Source organism: Varanus komodoensis, unplaced genomic scaffold, assembly GCF_004798865.1.
Source record: "Varanus komodoensis strain SLA01 unplaced genomic scaffold, ASM479886v1 scaffold13_3, whole genome shotgun sequence".
In the NCBI taxonomy this organism is placed as follows: domain Eukaryota; kingdom Metazoa; phylum Chordata; class Lepidosauria; order Squamata; family Varanidae; genus Varanus; species Varanus komodoensis.
Window position 1 is genome coordinate 15,052,730 of NW_025335409.1, and position 25,969 is coordinate 15,078,698.

Below are 25,969 nucleotides of genomic sequence, written 5' to 3' on the forward strand. Positions count from 1 at the left end.
CCCGCCTCTCGGGTCTCCTTGTGTCACTGTGGGGCAGTATCAAATTTCTTCCTGTGATGTTTGTTCTCTCTGCAAATAAAAAAGAGAGGGCAATTCTCTGAAGGAAAAACGCACAGCAGCTGCCCGTCCCCCAATCCGTCACAGAAGGGCCAAAGCAGAAAACGACCGTGCAAAAGGCCCAATCCATTGCGACTGTGTGGAAGGTGTCAGCAAATTCTACTAAATGTACATCAACGTCATTAGAACATGTAAGGGCAGCCTTTTTCTTTTTCTTTTTTTGTTAATACAGCCATGGAGGAGACACAATCCCTCCATATATCGACAGTCTCTATATTTTAGGTATATCATTGGAATGTCATGAGTAAAACAGAAATCAAGGCCCATAAAATTAACAGCATGTTCAACCGAATATATTTTAACACCACTGACGTTGCTAATCCTGTAGTTATTTCCAAATAACTAGGTTCTGGCACAATGTATTAAGTCAAATGTGCATCACTTTAAAAAAATGTTTTGCATAAGAACTTCTACCCTGGAATAAGGAGTAGAACTTTAATAATATTATTACAAATGAGGGCAGTAATTATAGGACCCACAATTTACCTTAGATTTTTTTCCCCCAGTGGCGCAATATATTTTTCTCTCTCAACTCCAGGATTCTATTTATTTGGGAATAAATCACAGTATGACCTGAGGGGATTCTTTTCTTCATACCAGAAAATGAGCACTATAGAGTACATGGCTATGGCAGCAATCCTTTTCACCCTTTTGTGGGAGTACATTAAGCAAAACTTTGGATACTGTCTGATTCTCTGGGTGTAGCCATTTTAGTATGTTGCAACAAAAACAATAAAGAACTTTGTAGACTGACTAAGACTAAACAATTTATGCCAAAATAAATGTGTTAATCTTTAAGGCACCACAAGACACTCTGTGGCTTAATTCTAAGTCCCTGAGTTCTGCTTTTTTGTTGGTCAACTTAACATGTGTTTCTTTTCTCCACAGTATTAGGGTTATTTTATTTATTATTTATAGGGTTATTATATGCTGCTTTTATAGCCCCCCAAGGCTCTCTGGTAGGTGTATGGCAAGATTTAAAGGGCAAGATTTAAGATGAGAGAGTTATAGTAATTAGATTGGCAGAATGTCTCTGGAGATTGTGTATGTGTGACTGACACAGATGCATACATACTGGTCCATAAACTGGTCAAAGTACATGCTACGTTGAATATGTAGCTTTGTTATTATTTACTTGATAGTAGAAATGGCCACAGTGAGGGAGATCAAAATGAGAACTTCACTACATGAGGAGGTTTAAGTCTTTCTGCCTGCCTGTCTTTCATCCTTGTCCCTGTAAATCAGGATTAGAAAAGTTGGCACTGGAAAGAAAACAGAAATGACTGCCCCTTTATTGTTGTTTCTTGTTTCAGTTAATTTTCATCTAAAGGTTGAAAAGGAGGGAACTTGGCAAAGTGAATCTGCTACCATTTTTGGTTATAACAGAAGAGCTGGAAACATGTCACAGGATTAAATATATAATATACATGGTAGGCTATTGAATGCAACGATTAGGAGGCATACCCTGCTATCATGTGTGGCCTCTAATACTAGGGTGCAACATAATGTCTGAATGTACATTGTGGCAATTACATAATATGAAACCAGAAGTATAAAAATGGATAAAGAAGTTTTCTTTCTCCCTATACTGCAGCCAATTCACTGGCTTGTGGGGATGCCAGAGATCAAGGACTTTAGAAGTATGTAGACTCCCCCAGTTCAAAGTACTACATCCTGAAATAGCCCGTTTATCTGGGGTTATACATGGTATGCATATTATTTGTTAATAAAACTGTCATGGCTTTTGTTAGCTTTATTCTCTTTTGCTTCTTTTATTTTTTATGCACTTCTCTATTTGTATGAATAAGATGTATAAAGCTGCCTTACAGATGTCTCATAGTAGGCTGGAGATGGGTGCATCTTTGTAAAAGTTGTTTTTAGAAAAAAACCAGAGAGTCTTCTTATGATTTTATTGGACACTTCCCTAATATGTGTGGATGATACCATTTTGGATGAACACTCTGCCCTTAAGTTTATAAAAAGTTATAGTTGATTAGTTTTCTCACACATTTTCAAAAAATATATTCTGCTCAAAGCAGAAAAATAGAATATATGCTTAAGAATATATTGTTGTTCTATCACTCAGCCCAAGCCATTATACAAGCAGATGCTTAAACTTTAATGTAATAGGACATACAGCAAGATGAAACTATGTTTTATAAAGAGTTCTACAGGATGCCAATTATCTATATTAATGAAAGAATAGGAAGCAGTCTAGGATAGTTCTCACAGTGGAGGGATACAAGAAATGGAGATCCCCAAGGACTTATTTTCTTATGACCAATTCTTTTAAACTTGTTCATTAAAGTTCAGGAGTAAGGGGTGGGGATTTAGTGACCAAGTTTGTAGATGACACCAAATTATTCAAGTTGATAAAAACAAATGTATACACTTATATGTGTAGACATATAAACTTTTATGTAGAGTGAACCAGTTCTGGTTGCAGCACCTTAAAACTGATGGTACAGATCTTAGGGAGAGAATGAAAATTATCAGAACACTGCAACAATTCTCCTAATAAGGAAGATTTAAATTTGGTGCTATTTGGTTTAGAAAATATGGAATAAGTGAAGATTTCTATAAAGAGCAAGATTTTTGGTCTGGTTAAGTTGAGAGATCCTAGGAGAATGAGAAGCCTTACCAAACTTCCAAAGCCCTTGATTGTTTAAACTCTGCCAGCCATGCCTGCCAGATAGCCAGATCTCAAAACTGCTTTGTGGACTAGCATTAGAACTGTAGCTTTACTAAATATGTGATATTATTTCTACTAAGCTTTTAGTCATACTAATTGCATTTTATGTGAAGTATCTTGCATCATCATTAAAGTTTTGTTATTCTGTAATGTGAGCAATATACACACATTTTGGCACCACATTGTGTTATCTGGTCTTGAGAGATGCCTTGGGAACCACAACCCATAATTTATATTAATTCTGTAGCCCAAAACACTCAACTGGGATATTTAAATCTGTTGCCAAGTGGAATCTGCCTGTTCAGCTGTTTTTCTCTTAGTCAGGGAGTCACAGATGGTATCTATTTTCAATATATTATAGGAAAAGCTTGTAAAGAAGCAACAGTTAACATTTTACCAAAGCCCTTGATAGTGAAAGTGATGATCTCTCACAATTTCTGATTCAGAATTGGTACCATAGATTAAAGGTGCTTTCAGACAGAGTTCCTCATGTTACCAATCAAAAGACATTGGGACACAAATATGCACAATCAGTGAGGAAAATAAACCACCGTGACTTATTTCCCCTGCTTGATCACATGCTAGACAATTTACATAATTACTTTTCTTGGCTCAGTTTGCCATATTCTCTGAACCTGGGAGATATGGCTTGTGTGTGGGAAGCCATCCTCAAATTCCCTAACAACATGGCATGACTTATGTAAGGGTCACTTCCCTGCTCAAGCAAGCCATCCAGCAAAGATGGGATGACACAGCAAGCCACATCCCAATAGTAAGGGTAATTAGTGAAATTCAACTGGCGCCTGTGGCAAGGTAGCAAGTGACTTGTTTAGCTGGGTCATTGTTTAGTTATTCTGCTGTATCTCCATAACTGTTTTATTGTGTAATGAAACAAAGGTGAAGAAGTAGTGAGAAAACACCGCAGGCATGGACATCCACAGGAATTTTTCCAGGGGCAATGGACAAAGCTGTGCAGCATCTTGTTATAATTCCCACACAGAGTGCACACTGCTACAACACACATTGCTCTGTTTTGTTTAGCATTCCAATAAATTTATAAGCCTACACATAGTAGCAGATGTTCCTGAGAACTGAACAGCACTAATGCAGATATTCAAGAAGGATCAGGAATTCCAACAAAACTTTTTCTGGAGCAGGGGATTAAAAAATCCTACCCAGAAACAAAAAAACAAACAAAAGCTCCGAACAAATGTACCAATATTATAACTATTGGATATTTTATGGCATTACTGCTGTTATAATATTGATAGTTTTACATGATTCATCCTGGTAAGATTTCCTTCACCTTGGAAACATAGTGAATACTTTAAGAGCAGTGTCCTCGAACCTGGTGGCAGCTAGATATTTTGCTGAAACTCCTAGCCTATTAACCATGCTTTCTGGGATTGATGAGAACTGAAGTCCAAAGCATCTGGAGAACACTTGGTTAGGAAAATGGCTCTAGAGGTGGAGTGTCCAGCCTGCGGCCCAGGGGTCGCATGTGGCCCCAAAGTGCTATGAATGCGCCCAACACAAAATTGTAAACTTACTTAAAACATTATGAGATTATTTTGCCATTTTTTTTGGTAACTTGATCGCGCCATTCTCCAGTGTGTCTTTTGTAGATGACAATATTGTGTTGCAGTGTCATGTAAAATAAACGTACCTATGCTTCCTATTTGTACACATACGTGGCTTCAGTTTTATGGCAGTCTGCGGCTTCCAGTGTCTTATCTTCCAAGTGCAGTCAAATTTACACCTTCGGACATTACATGTGCTTATGGTGACTTGGTGAGTGAAACACAGCTATTATCAATACTTTTTCAACCTACTATTGCAAACAATTTTATACATTTCAACATGTTGGCTAAACACAGTCCTGTGGACAGTGAAAAATATACAACCTTGCTTTTTGATCTGATACAAGAATTTGAAAACATATTTCAAGATTTCTGGGAAAATAAGCACTATTTTGGTATATTTACGACTCCAGTTTCAGTCAACATAAATATGTTACCTGCCAATTTTCAAATGGAATGTATAGGGCTGGAATCTGACGTTCAACTTAAAGAAAAAATTGATCATGGACTTTTATAGGTCCTATTGTCCCAGAGACAAATATCCCTTGCTTCACAATCATGCCTTATTCATGTCTTCACTTTTTGGAAGCATCTACATTTGTGAGCAACTATTTTCAAGAATGAAGCACACTAAGAATAAAATTAGAACCAGAATAGCTGATAAGCACCTTGAGAATTCACTAAGAATTGCAACTACTTCCATCAAACCAAATATTGATCCATTAGTTTCTCAAATACAATGCCAAATATCCCACTAGTTTTATGTTGCCCTCTTTTCTTTTAGTTTTATATTTAAAAAAAACCCAATGAAGTTTTATTACTTAGATATGATCATTTTGTCTTAGTGAGCACAAACTTTGGACTTGCTCTACAATTTTAAAAGACTCTCCGAACGGGGTGCCATGTAATTAGGATTATGTGAGGACTTTTTTGCTTATCTGTAGTAGCAGGTATTACAAAAACTATGCACAGACTTTTTTTTGGCTTATCAGCTTTTGTTAGTGTGTGTGTATTTAATGTGCGACCCAAGACATTTTTTTTCTTCCAATGTGGCCCAGAAAAACCAAAATGTTGGACACCCCTGCTCTAGAGAGTATCAGTGGAGTCCGTGGGAAGTCTGTTTAGCAATAGAGAGACCAATGGGATATACTTGATCAGGTTTGAGGGTTCTAGGGAAACCTGAACTACTTAATTTACTTTTCACATTGTTATCAGCCACTTTTTACATCAGTTAACAATACAACTGTTGCATGGCTTGAAATCTGAATTGCTGCCATTTTAATGGAAATGTTTTTCTTGGATTACGCTTTTTGTGTACAGTTGCACATTTTAAAGAAAACCCTGATATCATTGGAGAATGAGTCTATAATTTGTGGTAGACTTGGTGGCTTAGCAACAATAAGACCTGGGTACCAGATATAAGAAGGTACAGGAAGATCTGGCATCTGAGAAATTTTTAAATGAGCTCTATCCCTCTATTGTTCTTTGATGGATAAATGTGGCAACCAATGAATGTTGTTCCACCATCAGCTGAAACCTTCAATTTTTTCCATGATCCCCTTAACTAGTGTAATGGCTCTTTGTGCCAAAGTCCATTCTGCCATATTGAAAGGCACAGTTAATATTTGGTGGGGGAAAAATGTCTGCTTCAGCCTGTAACTCACTCCTATACAGTGCTGAGTAAGAACACACACTCAATTCAGGTGCCTTCAGAAGAGGTTTTTTCTCAGCTCCGATGTCACAACTTTGTGAAAGATGAATAGATGTTACATTTGAGCATCCTGCAGGAACTAAAAATGGCAGGTTCTCAAAAAAATGTGATCTCTCTCTCGCTCTCATCACAACATCCCATTCCAACCATCAATAAATTGAACTTGTTCAACAATCACTTTCATAGCCCTATTTGCATTTCCCTAAAACACCAACAATACTGGACTATACTGCAGAGTTGTCATACATTACTCTAACACCACTACGACCTCACAAAATAGGGATAACACTGAGCTATTTTCCTTTGTTATGTTTAATATGTGAAATCCACACATGAAACCCAAACTTTTCAGCCACAGTCCTGTCTCTTGCAATACATATAATTAGTGATGAATTTTATCTGCACACATTGTCAAGGTGTATAGTGTTTATAAATTTAGAAAAATTAACAAGACCCAAGTTTAAAAGATCATAAATGCTGCTGCCTTTTTTTGTAGATAGCTACTGCTCAAACCAAGCTAAACAAAACTGGATTTTTAAATTCTTTTTATGCGGCTGCCATTATTTTCTAACAGAGATTTCAAATACCCAAAAGGGTTTAATACACACAGTTGGTATGTTAACTATTATTAGGGCTTCATTCATTGTCTAAAAAATCCTAAAAGGTAGAAACAGGCTAGCATCCCACAAAATGAATAGGCAAAATAGTAGCTACAAATTTTGCCTTGTATCTCAGGTTCTACAAGCTAGAGACCTTGTTTTTGATCTTAATGAAGGCTATTAATCTGGAGATTATGGGCTCATTCACATAGGGTCAATTGTTTCTCTTTGTCCCTTCCTGTTAAAAGTTCATGAGCATGGATGACATTTAGAATGACTACCCTTGTAATGCGACAGTGATCTCTCCCATTCCTATAAATTAACTTTTAGTACTTTCCCAGTTTTTGCAGATTTTTGCCCAGGGTTTTAAGGTGCTATAATCTACCAGTATTAACAGCACACTCCTATGCATATTTGGGGGATTTTTGTTCCCATCACACCAGCCCTATAAAAAAGAAAAAACAGTATTTCTTTAGGAGTAAAAGTAAGCCATTGTGAATTCTGTGGCAATTACTCTGAACATATTATTAGGATTGGACTAGAAAATTCTGATAGGATAAACTTTCACTGAATGCAAATTTACTTGTAAGTAAATGTAGAAGGGGTACAGGAACTAACCCCTAATATGGACACCAACTGCTCTATACAGACACACATCACTGATATTCTGCATTGCAATTCCATATTGTCTCTTTTATATGAAACAAGGAGGTGGTAATAAAAGAAAGCAGTTGCTGCTGCTGTAGATGTGCCTTGCTATCCTTGACCAACCAACTCAAGCGGTCAGAATAGAAAATAATTAATTGGTTCACTTTAAAGACAACTTAGCCAGAGTCCCATGCCAGATGGAACAAGAGATGTCAGTAATGAAGAGGCCCATCATATTACCTCACATTTGTTTTATTAGACAGGCACTCCTGCAACTTACCAAACCAAGGATTTAGCAGGCTGTATTACTGCCTGGCTAGTCCTACCAGAAAGCCAGCCTCACTGGCCTTTCCAGGTCCACATTTTGCCATTTTCACTGTGCATGCTTTCAGCTGAGCTTGATGAAATCGTACCCTCATCCACAGTTCAATTTACTGACCTCCTGTAGCTTGGCCTTGCCCACCAGGGCTGGGTTGAAGCTGTGAGTAGAGAGAGATGGAGCAGGTGTGTGCAGCAAAAGGTGCTGCTATTTCATTGTAGAGGGGCTTGGTCATGCTGTTACCTGCTACTACCTGTTCGCCTTAGGAGTACATGTACATATATCAATACTGGACAGGACAGTTACTTTATCAACACAAGTCTCTGAATGAGACAGAAGAGGTAACATTAGCTGCTGTAGCCAGCACTGTGCAATTTCTGGAGTAGGAGACAACCATCTGATTTTACTGGAGCACTAAAAATGGTAATTTCAAAAAGGCTCTGATGCTGTTTGCAAGGAATGCATAAATGTCTGATGGTTTAATACCTCTTAGTCCAAGGTATTGCATGGAACCCTAAGTGTGTGTGTGTGTAGTGGACTGTAGTAGGCAACACAATTAAGAGTTCATTTGAAACTACCCATGAAGAGACTGACAACTGATTTACTGTCTTGCAATGTCTTAAGCTTCATCAAATGACATTATCATACACCACACTGACAGAGCACTCTCTCCCCTTAGATCTTCTTCTCTCAGGTCTTCCTTTTGTCTATTGCCGCCCCCTCCCCCAGTCTTCTTTTTCCCTTACTTTTCCTTTCCCTCCCTTGTTATCTTCATTTGATTGACTGGGAAAATTTCTCTAGATGTGGGGGTGAGAATGATGAGGTTATTGGATGAGGCATACATGTGGGTTCTGAAAAGACCTGCTTTCCACTGGAGTCCACTCTAAATACTGTAGAGCCTTCAGTACATTGGTTTCTCCTCTATGGAAGTCTTTATGCCTGTTAGTATCAGGCAGGCACTAATACTATTTCATATTTCACACCTGCTGAAGACAATTTTATGCTGAAGACATTTTTAAATGAACAACCCTTTTCTGACTAATCATCTATGAGTTTTATTGGCACAATTGGAAGTATGCTCCTTCCATCTGGAATTGGCTTGGTATATTTTGTTCCCCAGAAATTATTCCATGACAACATAAGTAACCTTACTGTATAAAGATGAGCTTTGTTTGGTAGTACAGTTAAGATACATTGTATTGCTAGCCAGTCTTCATAACTCATCTTTAGGACATATGAGGTACTAATTAGACTCTTGCCTTAGTATCAGATTCCAATGCATTTTGTGGAAGTTTTAGTTTAAACCACAACAGATGTACCTTACTACAAAAAAATACATTAAAAAAGTTCTACATTTCTTAAAGAAAGTTGGAACTGTCTATTTTGATGGGCACCATTATTGACTGTGCATTTCTCAGGCCTGGGTCTCTGTATCTGGAAAAGAGCAAGTGTAATTTTAAAAGGTCAGGTTAATGACTCAGGAAACTAGACTTCTCACTTTGTTGTCAGTTATGGGGAAAATATATGCTAAAGACAGTGTTACTTGAACTTATGTTTGAAAATGTATTTACTAATTTGTGCTATTTAGAGAGAACATATAATTTTGGATGCTTATTCAGTGTCCAAATTCTTACCAACTCCTTGTATAGCAATAGCTTTGTTCAAATTAGGTATGGTTACCAAGCACAGCTTCAGAAAATATAAGTATCAGACAAGGTGTGCTTCTATTCTGTTTTGTAACTATTTACAAATGTCTTATATGATTCTGATGGGCACCTGCTGACACTTGGAGAAAGGAAAAAAAAGTCTTTTACTTATTCATGCGGTCATTTTAGAATCATACTCAGTATTTTGTTGGATGAGTTTCAGTTATTGAGGCCTGATGATGTGAACAAAGTGCTTGGTTCAGTGTGATGTACTACCTGTATTCTCAACCCTTGCCCATCACGGTTAATTGGAAAAACTAAGGAAGGGATTTGCACCCTGGTCCAGGAAGTGGTAAATGCCTCTTTGAGAGGGAGTGGTACCAGCCTTTTTAAGGGGGGCTGTAATCAAGCCACTTCTAAAGAAGCTGAACTTGGACCCAGTGGATGTAAACAATTATAGTCTGACCTATTGCAAATATTCCCTTCCTGGGCAAGGTGTTCAAGTGGGTGCTGGCCAGACAGCTCAAGCACTCTTGTGTGAAACTATCTGAATATATTTCAGTTGGGTTTCAGGCCTGGTTTTGAAATGGAACTGCATTGGTCACTCTGTGGTATGACCTGCACCAGAAGAAAGCAACCCTGTTTCTTCTCCAAGACTGCTCTGGCTTTTGACACCATCAACCATGGTGCTGTTTTGAATAAGCTGGCCAGGATAGGAGTTGGATGCATTGCATTGGTTCTGAAATGGCTGAACAATTACAGAAACTAGTACTGGGGGATTAGTGCTCTGTGCTATGGCAGTTATGCCATGGGGTACTGCAGGGCTCTATTTTATCCCCCATGCTTTTTAACAACTACATGAAACTGCTGGGAGGGGTTATCCAGAGGTATTGGCTGAGATGTCATCAATATAAAGATAACACTCAGCTCTACCCCTCCTTTTGATCAAATCCAGGTGAAGCAGTGACCATTCTAAATTAGTGCCTGAATGCAGTAATGGACTGGATGAGGAACAATAAAATGAGACTCAATGCAAACCAAACAAGACAAAGGTGCTGTTGGTCCAGTTTGGAGACTTTCAACCAGTCCTGGATGGGGTTGCACTCCCTCTAAAGGACAAGATTCATAGTTTTGGGGTACTCCTAGACCCACAGCTATGACTAGAGTCACAAGTGGAATCAGTGGCCAGGAGCGTTTTTTTATAAACTTTGACTGATTTACCAAGTATGTCCCTGTCTGGCCAGGTATTTATGTTCTGGTAACCTCTAGTTGGACTATTGCAATATGCTCTATGTGGAAGTGCCTTTGAAAATGGTCTGGAAACTTCAACTTATTCAGAATAGCATAGCATGGCTACCAATGGGGACTGGCCCATTGGATCAGCTGCACTGGCTGCCAGTTGAAGTCTGGACCCAATTCAAAGTGCTTGTTTTAATATTTAAAGCCCAAAATGGCTTGGGACAGGTTATCTAAAGGAATGCCTTGTGCAATGTTTCTACCCTACCCTTAAGATCATCTGTTGAGGTCCTTCTCAGGGAACCCCTGCCCCCAAGAAGGGGGTAGCAACCAGGAGAAAGGCCTTTTCAGTAGTGGTACCCAATCTCTGGAACATGCTCTCCAGAGAGGAGCACCTGGTACTATCCCTGATATCTTTTTGGTATCAGGTGGAAACCTTTTTATTCTCTAAACATTTTAATGGTAAAGTCTGTGTGTTGTATTCCCGAGACAATTTTAAATATGGATTATAAATTGCTGTTGTTCCTGGTAGTTATCCTATGGTTGCTGGTTGTCATATTGCTTTTTTCATAGGATTTTATGAGTACCAGGTATTTTTATGAGTATTTTATGAATGGTATTTATAATTTTAATAATTGTAAACCACCCAGGAAAGCCTATGGGCTACAGGGCAGCATAGAAAATAAATAAATAAATAAGAATAAAGCCTTCCTCTTAAGATAGAGTAATGATTTAAAGTTTAATTATGACAAATTGAATATTGTACTTTTAAAGACATTTATTCAATGTTGGTGGTCTTTGGGTGACGAAAGTATGGAACACGTTAGATGTTTTCAGTAATTTGCAGTTACATTCTATTACTTTATCTCAAGAGCTTTACAAATAGTCTCTGCTCTTCAGAAAGTTCAAGTGAATCAGACTGCAATTTTCCCCTACACAAAAAGGGCACAGTTTGTTCCTGATTTTTAATACTAAGATAACATCTTTAATACTAAGATAACATCTTCATTAAGGAGTTGAGGAACTACATAGATTAGGGAAGTTTCTTCTGGTGTTAACGGTATTCCATCTGGATTTTTATATGCACATTTATACATCCTTTGATGTTTCCCAAATGCAGTTATATTAAAGCTAGCAGGACAGTGACATTGGAATATGAGTGCCTGGATGGCTGCCTTGAAGATTCAGTTTAACATTTGTATCTTTACAAGGGCTTAAAAGATTCTAAGTGTTTGGATGATGTGTGCTACTCAGAAAGTTTGCTCTATTGGGTTATTGCCCCCTTTTCTTTTTCAAATGGAGTATCATTTTGCAATACCTATGATTAAACAGACATTTTGGGATTTCTCTTTTCAAGATCTTTCTGCTCAAGCATATACTTGTTCCTTAGCTGCGTATCTAAGAAATTTGTATTTTGTTAAATAAATTAGAGCCTTTATTTGATCCAATTTAACATGTTACCACTTAAATGCTTTGGGATTGGTGATGTTCCTCAGCCTCATTCATTTAATCATGAGGAGATAATATATTTGGAACATGTCTTTTCAATTCTGTAAGTTTTATGGAATCTGGCAGCAAATAATTCCAACTGGATTCACACTGCCCAGCCATTTTTAATTAAATATTGTACTAATATCACTGTGGCTATTTTTTTGTTTGTGGTAATACACATAAGTATCAATTTATGATGTGACAGATTTATAAGAAATGACCTAAAATATCCTAAGTTCAGGCTGAAGATGTTGAAATATTATGATACCTTTTGTAATTGTATACTTCTAATTCTGGTCTGTTCACTGCTAGAAAGTGGGCAGTGGGCAGAAAATAGATTTCTAGATCTTCTGGACTTCAAGTTCCAGATATACCTGCCAGTAAGATGGGAATGCTGGAAATAGGAAGTCCAAAGCACCTTGGTATATATTTTCTGCCTATTCCTGTACTTTGTTATATTAACTGTCAGAAGGCATCATGCAAGCATAGCAGCCCTTCCTAGAGGGGAAAAATGCTGGGGAAGCATAGGATATGCATGAAGATGGAAGTTTAAAAAGTAAGCCACCCTGAGTGAAGTGGTATATGGAATCCCTACCAATATTGCAAGATGTCACTCAAATTAAGTGAAATAAGTTAAAACAAGGGAAAGGATGTTTTCTCATTCAGAGTTCTTACTATGACAGCTTCAGAAGTTACAGGTCCTACAAATATTAAATAAGGCTACTTATCTTAAATACATTGAATGGACTCAAAGATAGAAGGGCATTTTTAAGCTAGCAGAATCCAAGTGTGTGTCCTTGTTGTGGGGGAAAGTACAAAAACAGAGCTGAGAAGAGCTTCAGCTGTTGGATGGTATAGAAATTAAATAAAAAATTGCAAAGCAATGGGCAGCTTCTCTTCAGGTATATGAACTCAATGGGCAGCTGTGTGCACCACAACAACACAACGTGGCAATAAGCAACAGTAGGTTGCTTGTGGTGAGAACCTACAGTATGTCCTAAAAGACAGTTGTCACCCCTTTCTTTTCCTTTGGTCTAGCAGCTCAAGCCATTTTGGCTTGCTGTGGCTCCCCACTTTTTTCTTTTATGGACATCACTTTTTTGTGATCTCAATTTTGACAGCCCTGGCAAATTGCTCAAGTGACGTATTGCAAATACTTGTCAGTGGCTTGCCAACCCATTAAAAAAAATCTCTTGCACCCCAAATGTGCACTAATGGTTTTGCTATTGAAAAAACAGAATTGCACGATTCTATAGGTACAGGGGTATGCATTTCTGTTAGTGCAAAAATGAGAAGCCTTCCTTGGCTAATTTCCTGGGGTATTTTTTGTCAAAATGTAATAGGTACCCACTATGAGTATATGGACCCAGAAAAGCTTCTAATAAGGCTTTTTTGCACTTTGCTTTATCTTGACAGCTATCAAAAAGCAAAGTGTCAATTCAAAGCACAGACAGCACACAAAAAGAGGATGGAGGAATATATCCCCTATTGGCAATGGGAACCTCCTTTTTTGGGTTCCCGATAGGTTTCAGTGCCTCCACGTTTTCTACCCATGCCTGAGGTTCCATGTTCATGGGGAAAACAAAAGAAGTACAGCCCACCGTCCTTTAATAGAGCACGGATTTGGAATGCACACTGGGGAAAAGCTGAAGAACACTGAGAACTGCCAAGTCCAAGCTTAACAAATGAAGGAATTTGCTGCAAAGTGTGTGATAAACCTGCCCTGCCATCCCTTTTCATAAGTAAAGGTATTCACTTGTCTTGGCTTTACATTTGACAATTTGCTGTTTTACAGCTCTCTGGTGAAAGTGGAGTAGAATATTTAAAGATGGATTTTAAAATATGGAGTCTGGTTTGACAGTATTTAACAGGATATTGTACAGAAAAGGCTTCATATTTAGGGAACAGATGCAAAAGTACACAACTCCCAACTACTGACCAAAGGGCAGGAAATTGCACAGATTTTGGGCACATTTGGGTTTTTTTCTTTTGTTTTCATAAGGGTGGCAAATACTGACAGCTGCTTCAGTGTGCTCCTTGGGCACTCTGGAGAGGCTGCCATTTCAAAGAGCAGAAAAAGCCATCTCTGAAAAGAGAAAAGCTGCAGAAATGATGAAAGGGGTTACAAACAGAGTGGAGAAAGGAGAAAAGGACTAAGCAAGAGCTTGAGATGCCTCTGGATAGACTAGGGAGGGGACAACCTACAGTGAGCTCAGTCATCTATTCAACACACCACTAGTTGTTCCATGAACAATCCACACTGCATAACTTATTCACACAATGGATTGCCATTCATGAAAATTCATCCATGTTGTACTGTTATACAATACTAATCCTAGAACACAATACTTATCTTAGCTTCAACATTCAGCCCCTTAAACAAGCCATTCATTAATATAACAGTAATCTAACACAAAGTAACCATTTGAAAGAACTGCTTACACAGACGATCTATGTTCACACTACAACTGTAATTGCACATGAATTACTCACCACTTTTCACCAACCATGAAATCCAAATGGTCATCCACTTGTACACGAGCAATAAAAAATTAAATATTTATTCAAATAATAAGCTTAAGTTCAGGCTGCAATGTAGGCAATGTAAATTTTAAACACATCACAAAAGCGTGCACAAAATGAATTTTGAGCAGAAAAAAATACTACGCATTTTACTAGACTGCTGATTTAAGAAAACAAAGAGCGATTTATAATAATCACTATACAAAATATAAAATGTATTAAACACTACCATCCACAGAACAGTTTTTAAATTGGTTATATTTAAAAATTATTTGTGTAGTTAATTATATATTGAATTGTAAATGATTATATAGCAACCCCCTTTTGGCTGGCAATATCTTGTTGCTCTACAGCACATCCAATCACGTTGCAAAATTGAGCATCATCATTTTTACCATCAATAAAGGAAACAATTATTGATAATACAAGTAAATATTGTCTGATCTACAAAGAACAAAATTATATTTCCTTTGACTTTGAAGTGCTTTCCATGCAATGTCAGCACTTGCTTGTTTTAATTAATTGAGTGTACTACCAAGCAATGTCCAGGATTGCAGATGCTCATAGATAAGACTAATTTTATAAATCAAAGATTGAATGTAGACATGCAACCCTCTCTGCTACTGGGTAAAACCCACTGTGCATCACTTATCAAATTTATTGCCTTTCTGGAATTTCATTCAAGGCATCTGAAATTAGACCTAATGATAAATATACATATAGTGAAAAAGGACACAAACTTCTATTTGATACCACTACTGGCAATGTCTGTGCTACGTGAAAGCACCTTTTAAAAAAGAGCCTATGCGGCAAGAGATAAGTGTCTAAAGATTCAAAATGAATCAACAGTATTGGATAACAATATAATTCTCAACTCAGAAGCTGCCTCAAGATTAGGTGCATCTTCAGTTAATGTAACAGGAAAAAAGGCAATGTGTTTTATTTTAATAAACGCATCCATTCAAACTGACCTAAGGCCACCAGATTTGCAGACACAACGTGTTTCTTTTTCTCTTTATACAGTTCTTTAGGCTGCAAGATGATAAAGGAATAGATCTATTTAAAAAAAATAGCTACTTCATCAAAATTAAGAAGTTGCCCCAGGCGTTGGATTCACGTTCTGAGTGGCCACTTGTGGTGCAACTTCAATGATTCGAGGCTTGTCTATAATTCTGGCAGTGCGATTGCCCTTTTCTACAATCCCAATAATCCATGCTTGGTGACCTTCACCATATTTTGGAGACTTGATTTCAGCACAGAAACGTGCTGCCTGTTCACGGGGTAAACAGATAAGCAGGCCTCCTGAAAGGAAAAAAACTGATGTCAGTGTTTGTTTATATTTTGCATAAAATGTTACTGAATGATTTCTTACAAGAGTTCTTAAAATCAGATCAAATTGTATGTGACACGCAAAGACCTGTGAGCAAAACCTTTTAAGGTGGTAAATTACTTGATTTTTAGCCACCTTCCCAAAACTAAAACACCAGTTACACAGCAGTGATGCAACAGGTGTGACAATATGAAGTATTGATGGCAGCAAGTGGCAACAAAAATGGCAAACTCAAACTCTTAGAAAAAACAAAAGAAAGAATTCTGATCAAGTGCTTCTAGCCAGCACACAATTAATGCTTCCACAAGGATCCTCTCCATGGAAATGGATCATTCTGTTAATTCTGTATCATAGTTTCTCTGTGACAACTAAAGTATTCTGATCCTTAGTCTCCCTTTTCTTAAAATGCAAGAAACCGATCACAATCTTACTAGTGTTTCAGCAAAACTGGTTAGTATGGTGATCTTTTTCTTCCCGTTCTGATACAAACTGTGTGTCCCAGGAAATCTTTGGAAACTTGCTTAGATTTTATTTCAAAACCAAACTAATAGTAAGGTGGCTTTTTATTCATTACTTTATTTATTTATTACTTTTATATACTGCCTCATAACCAAACAGTTCTCTAGACGGTTTACATAATAAAAACCAACATAAAACTTCATACATAAACAATTAAAACCATCTTTTTGTCTTGTATCTGTGGACATTAGTAAACAAGAAATGTATTTGATTTTACATGTAATTACTGCGGCAAGGATTGCATTTGCTCAACACTGGAAAAGTGAAGAACTTCCCACCGACGAACTGATTTTAAAAAAGATTTTGGACTATGCAGAAATGGATAGACTTTACCATTGAAGGAGAAGGAAGATACTGACTTCTATCAAAATTGGGACTCTTATTATTGGCTAGAGAAACAAACCGGCGACCTTTTGATCAACCAGCACAGCGGTTTAAACCACTGCACCACCTGCAGTCCCTGGAGAAACAGGACTTCGTATAGATTTAAATATGTTTTTAAGTTATCATAAATGAAAAAAAATGTGGGGGCTGACCCAGCAGGCCCGATGTTTTTGCTGATTGATGTTGTTTTTTAGTTTTTCTTTGATTTTAGGATAATTTCAAATAAAACTTATTATAAAAAACAATTAAAACCACAGTATCAATAAATAATAAAAATAAGGTAATATCACTCATAGCAGGAACAGCAAGTAATAGTTTTAAAGAACCAATTGGAAAAATCTTAAAGCACTCCAATACTAAATACTAAAATTTACTTTAAAATACCAATTAAAATCAAATTCCAATTAAAATAATCAACAATTAAAATGTTCCTTGAATAAAAATGTCTTGGTATGGCCCCCTGAGTAAGTCTTGGCCTGGCTCCTCAAATAAAAACACCTTGGTCTTTTCTCTAATAACAACTTTTCAAAAGGAAACAAAGTAGTCCAAAGTTCAAGTTTGACCCTAGATCATGGGTGAAGAGTTTGTGGGCCTCCAGTTGTTGTTAAGCTCCAATTTCCATCAGCCCAGTCAACATGACCAAGAGCTATGTAACTGGGAGTTGTAACTCAACAACTGGAGAAGTTCACCAGCCCTATACTAGAAGCTAAGCTAGTAAGATGCCCTAGATTATGGGTCCTCAAACTACGGCCCAGAGATCAGATCCGGCCCACCATGCCCATTTGGACCCATCATGCGCATGCCCACACATGCGCTCGCTGCCACCCACCTCGCCCCACACGCGGGGAAGCAGCGGTTTGCTCGCTCGGAGAAAACGTTCTCCAAGCGAGCAAGCCGCTGCCTTGTGAGCCCGCCTCGCGGTGCGTGCCTGCCCTCGCCTCACCTCCCCTTGCCAGGCACGCCCGCCCCTGCCTCATGCCCCGCCCCCTCGCCAGCCCGTGCACACTGCCGGCACCACCTTTCCAGCCCACGCCCAGCATTGGCACTTTCAACTGGCCGCCTGGTGAAAGAGTTTGAGGACCCCTGCCCTAGATGATGCTAACTCATATCAGAATCATTTGAAGATGGACATTAGAAACAAATTCATTTAAGTCTTTTAGTTACTTTGGGAATGGGGTTGTTCCACAACATAAGAATCCAGAAACTATGAATTGTTTAATGGTTAAATAATAATGCAGAATTAACATAGTAAATATGAGAAAACCCCAAAATGGTTATGTTTCTGGTTTGTTTACTGAAAATTAAAACTGGCGAGTGTAATTAAATGATCCTAGATTTGTACAGAACAGAATGGAGATGCACACCACATGGACTAAATGAATCATGGACAATTTAACATTGGTAAAAATGCAAAAAGCACCACCTAATTCATTGTCATTATTTACTATTGTAAAATGTGGGGTATGCTGTTCCCCCCAAAATACCAAGTAGAACAATTACCCAATTATGTGAGAAAGCAATTCATAGGAATATACCATTAATGCTTTTCCATAGTGCTTTCTTACCAGCATGATATACTTTGCTCTCTTAATGATATTTGTGAACTAACATCCAGCATATATCCCCAAACACTGTAACCTCGAGGAATAGAAGTTTCCAGAGTAAATACATAGCAACAGTAGCAAACTGTGATCTCTGAGAAAAGAGCACCATCTACTGTCCTAGAAACAAATTCTTGGAGTGTTACATGCTTGAAAATTAAGCGATTGCATACCACAGTTTGAATTAAAAAGGCAGGGTTGCAGCTATAACCACAGTGGTTAGCCTTTAGAATCCTGTGGATCAAAACCTTTGTGTAAACCAGTTTTGCTTAACCTGATGCCTTAAGATATTTTGGATTACAACTCCCAGCATTCCTGCTGTATTTTGTGCATCAGTATGGCAAAAATAAACCACTCACAACAGTAATTGTGAGACAGCAATTAAAAGCAGCTATTAACAATGCTCCGTTAGAAGCCTGGGAAATATACAGATCTTTGCCTTTAGTTTACTGGCCCTTATCCAGCCAGTTACTGTTTAGTCACCAAGCAGTCTTCTCCAAGGAAGCAATTCTACAAAGGAGGTGATACCACCAAGGAAGCAATCTCTCAAGTTGCCATTGCGTCTCACCTGAGGTGGCAGGGACAACCACAGTTCTTTGGTACATGAGCATATTAATTCAAGGCCAGGAGCTCATTCAGGTACTTAGTTTGCACTCTGTGGAAGCACAAGCTTTCTGAATTGTTTGGAAACCTCCTAGGAGCCACTGAAGCATGAATGTGTGTTTTTTGTTTTTGCATCCAGTGCCTGTCAGTTGAAAATACTGATGCTAGCTACTAACTGAAGTGTTCAGGCAGACTCATGTATAGCACATTGCATTAACCAACACTGCGTAACTGCAGCCAGGCCACCCATGTCCATAAAGACCAGAGTTGGCACCCAAGCCTCGGCCAACAGAATGTGTATAGTGGAGGGGAGGCCCCCCTGGACCTGTAGAAGTAAAGATGGATCCAAGAACCTCTATGTACTATAAATCTGATCCTTGGAACAAGGGTGAAATAACTCACTCCAGAACAAATATACCTTCAAGTTAAAATCTACTCATAAAGTTTCCAACCTGTTTGGACTGAGTTTTAGTTTACTGGCCCTTATCCAGTCCATTACTGATTTCAGCACTTCTGCTGCCTCACCTGACTCAGATGAAAACTGACATCAATCCTCATATGACTTCTTCTACTGGTTTCATATAGGTTAGTCTTTTCCAACTTTATGCCCTCCAGCTGTTTGAAGGGCATAACCCTAGTTAGCAATACTAAAAGTCAGGCAACTTCGAATTTGTTTTCCAAATCATCAGGAGGGCACAGTGTTGGAGAAGCTAATGCATATGAAAAGAAACACAAGATGGAACCTGCCAAAATTCTTAAAAATAAAAGTTATCAACTCTTTAGCAATTAGCCTTCTTAAAAAAAGAAGCATCACTAGAACACCAAGGCAACCTATCCTGAAGATTGCCATGGTTAATGGTAAGACAAAGTCTAAGAGGATTGGCAAGGTCTTAACCCTTCCCTGTGTTTCTCCTTTACTCCACTACCACAACCAAGTCATTTCCTGCCAAAACAAGACTTCAAAAAGGAGTTGTTTTTCCCCATGGTTTTTCCCCAATATCCCCCCACACCTCATACTTCCTCAATTCTAGGGGAAGGAGCAGCCATGTCAGTCCTTCTTGCAGGTAGCACACTTCCCCTTCCTTTTAATAAACAATATTTAAAGTGACTGATATTTTATTGATAATTTATGTATTTGTGACCATGATACATAATTAGATGTAGGAAATATTTCATATTCTTCACCTATAATTATCAGCTTATTAAGATAATTTTCATTAAAAGCTTTTCTATGACAAATCACAGGAACTGTTGAAGGGACAGGTATCTAATCCCCTTGTTCAGAATTCACTGCATCATCCAGTCAACTGGATTATCTTTCTTTCTTATTTTACTGAAGGCACATTCACAATTCCAAAAGAAAGAACCAGAACCTACCCAGAACTTATTTTTAGTCTTCACCAGCTGTAACACACAACTGCACTACACAAACATCCAAATACCATTTGATTTTATAAAAATAATTCTGAACAACAGCCATCCTATTCCATAAGAGGTATTCTAAATATTGCTCAAACTGTAGAGGACAAAGAAAGTTAACTAGTAATTATCTGGTTAATATCCTCCAGAAAATACAGAACATCTCAAACTCAATTCATATTACATTTATAGGTACATATGTAAAATGCTATGAAATTCTTAGAAATGAAGGACATTTTTAAGCACTGATTTACCTGAAGTCTCAGGACAAGTTCCATGCATAAGACCAAACATATTGCCACATGCCTTGCTAACTGCAGCCATTTTGGCAAGTACAGGAAGGTTATGTATAACAAAAGATACTTCATTGCGCTGTTGCTTAGCTAGATTTTGTGCATGTCCCAGGATTCCAAAGCCTGTGATGTCTGTGGCTGCATGTGCGTTGAAGGTATGCATAAGCCCTGCAGCTTAAAATGAAAGACAGGAGGAAAGGGTTATACAACTTCAAAATGTAGCCTACCTACAACTACTTGAATTTGAAACTGTATAACAAATATATTTAATCAAAACAGATTAGCACTACACCAAGAATGCAAAAGAGATCAAGATTCAATCAATCACACTGGCCCCAGGTAAGCTTAAAAAAGTATTAATACCCATTTCAATTTTCAAGCTTGGAGCCATGGAGACTGAACAGCCTGTACTTGAAAGCCAGATTCAGTAGAGATACCCTTTGTTTGTTTAATAATTTGTCCATGGAGGACCAGGGCAAATACCATTTGTCTTCAGGACTCCAGTGCATCTTTTTAATATACCTGTTAATATTTTTGCCAATTTGGGCATTGAACTCACCAGCCAGTAGGATATTTGCATTTGGTAGGGTTTGTTCAATTCTCTCCAAAAGGATTTGCAGGGAAGCCCAGACAGTGAACCACAGATCTGGGTTTCGTCCAGTTGGAAGATAGACATTAATACAAAGAATTAACCCAAAATATTTACTGTCTATCTGAACTACCTGAATACGTTCACTGTCTGCTCAATCCCTTTGTTGAATATATCCTTTCAAATCAGCTGAAATCAAAGTTGATAATCCAGCACTTGCTCTTCCATACAAGCCTGGCTTAGTGTCAGGGGTGTTATATGAACAGAATCCTGGCAGGAAGGAAGAAGAAATGTCCAGGCACCATGTCATACAGAAAGAAGGCAGAGGGTTTTCCTCCTCAGTTCTCCAACTGCAAAGTACAGCCAGGCCTGAGGTTTCTGATAAATTTTATTGGCTAAAGTATTATAGGAAAAAAGTTTCCAAATGGTTCCATCAAATACTGTGGCAAGAGCTGATTATCCATATGAGGAAATGTATATAAGTACTCCTTTAGGATAGATGGTCCCACCATAATAACTTATAAAATTATTAAACAATACAAAAGGAATAAGGAACCAGGAAAGTAGAGGATTTTTTTAAAAAAAATCAGAAATCAATCTTTACATGTTTATCAGATAGTATGTTACTGGTAAGACAGCACAGATACAAGAGAAAGCAAAGAGCATCGATCCTAGCCAAGTCGGCTATGAGGGTCTCTCAAATTTCACTTCTGATGTAAACAAGTTGGCCAAAGCTGCTACAGAGTTAGATTCTATTATATCAGTTCAACTAACAAACATTCACATGTGTTAAAAGTCTACCTTAAAAATGTTATGAAAAGCATTATATTAAAGATATAAGGAGTAGCAATAGCTCATTAGGGATGGCAAAATCCCAAGCTTCTGTTGCTGACTACCTGAAAATAAGTGATGCATGAAAGAAATAAAAATATTTATACTGGATTGGCAAGAACAGATTATGACAGATTTTAACATCATGACAATGGTAGCTAAAAATGTAAGTATTTTCTTAAGCTTTTATGTGGACATTTAAAGAGACTAGATATAAACTGTACAGGTCTTGATTTGGAAGGCTGGGACAGAATGTTTTGACTCTCAGAGAATTTGGTCCATATTAGAAGCAGTACCATGTTACACAGTGATCTCTACACTAATCCAAATTTAAATCCTTAATAACCATTGGTAATTAAGAAGTGTTCATCAGATATATGACACACCATATACGATATTTTAAAAGGGTGCAGGTATTTGGCTAATTTTATTTAAATTTTAAATAATTTTAAAAAAATTATTTACATGGAGTGCTTAAAGAGCAAGGAAAGCTAATACAATGAATACATGGCATGAAGAATGAAGAATTGCCATTTCAATTAATGGCCAAACACTGGTTCTGAAATCCTCTGATTCTTCCTTCAACAAGCAGGCAAAACTCCCAATTTTGATTTTCAGAGGAGGGTAAAGTGCTTCCATAATAGATGTCGGTGACTTTTGGCTTGTCAGATGTTTTGGCTAACAACTCCCATTATCCTCTTTCACTGGCTACACTAGTCAGAGGTGAAAGAATATGTAGGCCCAAATATCTGAAGGGGCACAAGTTGCCCAACCTATTTTTCAGAGGCCTTTGAAAATCTTTATTTCTAGGAAAAACACATTACAACATTAGCATTTTTTCAGGTTTCAATGCATTAAGAACTCACCTTTTCAGTTGTAAGCATCTATGCTACCTGATTCTTTAGCCATAGTGTATATTTTCTTAAAGCTATTTGTTTTGATATGATGTCTTTAGCTATTTATTTTCTAATTGTTAAAAAACAGACAGGAAGCTATTTCCCATTCTCATACCTGTTCTGTTGAGTCTTGCCATATTCATCATTGCTTCTTGATATGCTAGCTCCACATCTTCTTGTGTAACAACTAACTTGATTTTATTCCATTTTTCTGGCTAATGTGCAGAAGAAGAAAAAAGATCAGTTTGGCTATACTCCTAATGAGTAGTAGTGGTGCTATTACTTTTACTTTAATTAGGCCCTTGCTAGAACCAACCCAAAGGTCTATCTAGCCCAGTGTTCCATTCTTACAGTAAACAATCAATTAGCTGTGTCTGGGAAGGCCACAGGCAAGGCATAAAATCAATTACCTTCTCCTATTGTTAGTTCCCTAGCAGCTGATATTAAGCAGCATTTTTCTTCTGAACATAAAGGATCTACATAGTCATGACTTATAGCCATCAGAACTATGAATCTGTACCATATTATTCTACAATTGTCTTTATTAGTAGCCATCACATCTTATAACCACAAACATAGAAATAATTTCTAAATGCTTTTACTTTTCCTCATGGGAAAGATCTAGCCCACAACCATTTTGTTTGTTCCATGCTTGTTTACCTGATCTAGAAAAGATGCAGCATTCTAAGTGTGGCTGCACCACAGAATTGGCATTATAGTAACAGAAGTTTCATTTTGATCCTTTCCCTAATTAGACACCAGAAAAGAATTTGCAGCACACTACAGTTTTATTGAAATATCCACCATAATCACTACTTCTTAAATTACTACTACAAATTTAGGCCCATCATTTTATATGTGATACTGAGATTTTTCTTCACTCTAAAAGACATTACATTACACTTACATACACTGAACTACATTTGACATTTTGGTGCCCAATCATGCAGAACAGAGAGCTCTTTTTGAAGCTGTTTCCTTTAAACTTGGAGTTTTACCTTCTTGAATACTTTGGCACCTATGCATATTTACTCTAAATTAAATACGTATGTGTTTAATAGGGCTTACTGCCATGTAAGTGTACTATAGATTGCAGTTTTCATTAATTTCAACACTGCAAAATGGAAGATGTCAAATATGAACATGAAACTATTTTGAGATTGCAATTTATATTCTAATCAGCTTCAATACAACAATAGAAATGCCACACAAATTTCAATCATATATAGTAACTGCTACCACCAGGAAAACCTAGTGCAGCAATAAATTAAAAAGTGTTCCAAGTCTGAAGATGTGTGTTAGCAACAGAAGGTGAATTTATCAATGGTGAATCTCAAAATCTACCACAAACAAAAAGCCTGTAGACACTGTGAATTCAATTAGCTTATGATTATCTAATAAACCATCATGGATAATTAAAGCTGCCAGACTGCAAGTTCTGGAATGTTTAATCTCTCAATGCCAAAGAGATCCTGGATTCAAAGATCTGTGGGATTTCTAGATAATTTGTTCACGTCTCCCCATGCCAAGATGGAGGAAAGTGTGCAAACCATACCCCTTGTTCTTCAAGGGAAATCTAAGAGACGAAACGACTACACAAAAGAAACTCAAGGTTGTATGCAATAGTGGCTTAGCAGAAAGTGCTGCTTCAAGATACAAACTCATAGTTGTTAATGGAACGATTCAAGCCATTTTTGCAAGACATAATGTTTAGAAATTTTGCATATAATACAGATGTTCAATCTTGGATTTATTTCTATTCTTTTCCTTAAAAAGAAATAAGAAAAGAACTGAACAGGTGGCATACCCAATAACTTTCTTACATAGTCACAATCGAAAGAGATAGTTTGTTTACAAGCAATATTAGAATTGACTTCTGTCTTGCTCTCCTTTTCGAGTACAAAATATGTGCTTGTTGACAGCCAAGGAAAATTAAAAGCATCTGAAATATATACAAATTCAGAGTATATTTAATTTGCAAGTCCATATGTCATGGAAACAAATGGGTAAGGTGAAACTTGAAAAAAGAATTATGTCATGTTGTTCTTCCACAATTCCTCTATTTATATGCTGCCATTTTCCAAAGTGTCTTACAAAATATGCCTTCATTTATCTTCACACGAACGCTGTAATGTAGGATAAGCTGAGATTCAGTGACAAGCCCAAAGTGAGCTTTATAGCTGAGTGAGAACTAGAACTCTGATCTCCTGAGTCCCACTGCGATACTCTAACCACTTCATGACTCCAGCTACTTCGACGTATTTGTACTGTGCGCAGTACAGAGCTCCTTCTTTTGAAACACATTTCTGTAAATGCGTATGTCAAAACATGGACAGAAAAGTGTTTTTATGGTGAAAAATTTCAATATTGCTACATATAAAGTACCTGCAATATATCTCAGGTATTTTTAAAGCCAGAACAAAATGCAGATACTAACAGAAAATTACTAGCAGAAAGAAAATTTTGCTTTAAACTGCTTCCTATTCACAGGTTAAAATACTGATTAAACTTGAGTAGATATTCAGTAGGGCCAACACCAAACATTTCTATGACCCTTTATTCCAATCACATTTAGATCAATTTACTTACAATATCTAACCACTGATGAACAGCTACAGCAACTTGTGTTCCTAATGGTTTAGTTAACACGAGCACATCTCCAGGTACTGCATTGTCTGGCCTAGGAAAAAAAGGCAATCACATATTAAAAATTATTATTATTATTATTATTATTATTATTATTATTATTATTATTATTACATTTCTATGCCGCCCCTTGCCGAAACCTCGGGGCGGCTTACAACACGATAAAATACATTGAAATACAATAGCACATAATAAATTACCATTAAATACAAAAATACAAAAAATACATTGATTTACAAATATAAGATTAAAATTAAGTAAATAAAAATATAGGAGGAGAAAGAGAAGGAAGAAGA

At 37.3% G+C, this 25,969-nt stretch overlaps 1 protein-coding gene across 5 annotated transcripts in view; it reads right to left on the bottom strand.

The window, feature by feature from the left end:
- Nucleotide 1: 1 nt before the first annotated feature.
- SEPHS1 (selenophosphate synthetase 1) overlaps nt 2-25,969 on the bottom strand; it is a 44,218-nt gene continuing 18,250 nt past the window's right edge. For 3 of the 5 annotated variants that reach the window (XM_044423297.1, XM_044423298.1, XM_044423299.1), the window contains exons 6-9: nt 25,617-25,707; nt 23,143-23,242; nt 20,673-20,885; nt 14,492-15,864 (exon numbers count right to left, since the gene is read on the bottom strand). In XM_044423297.1, the coding sequence (XP_044279232.1) occupies nt 15,650-15,864; nt 20,673-20,885; nt 23,143-23,242; nt 25,617-25,707 (619 nt within the window). In that variant the 3' untranslated portion in view covers nt 14,492-15,649. Of the gene's footprint in view, nt 70-14,491; nt 15,865-20,672; nt 20,886-23,142; nt 23,243-25,616; nt 25,708-25,969 lie in introns of those variants that run through there. The other 2 variants (XR_006414003.1, XR_006414004.1) reach the window with 2 other exon arrangements.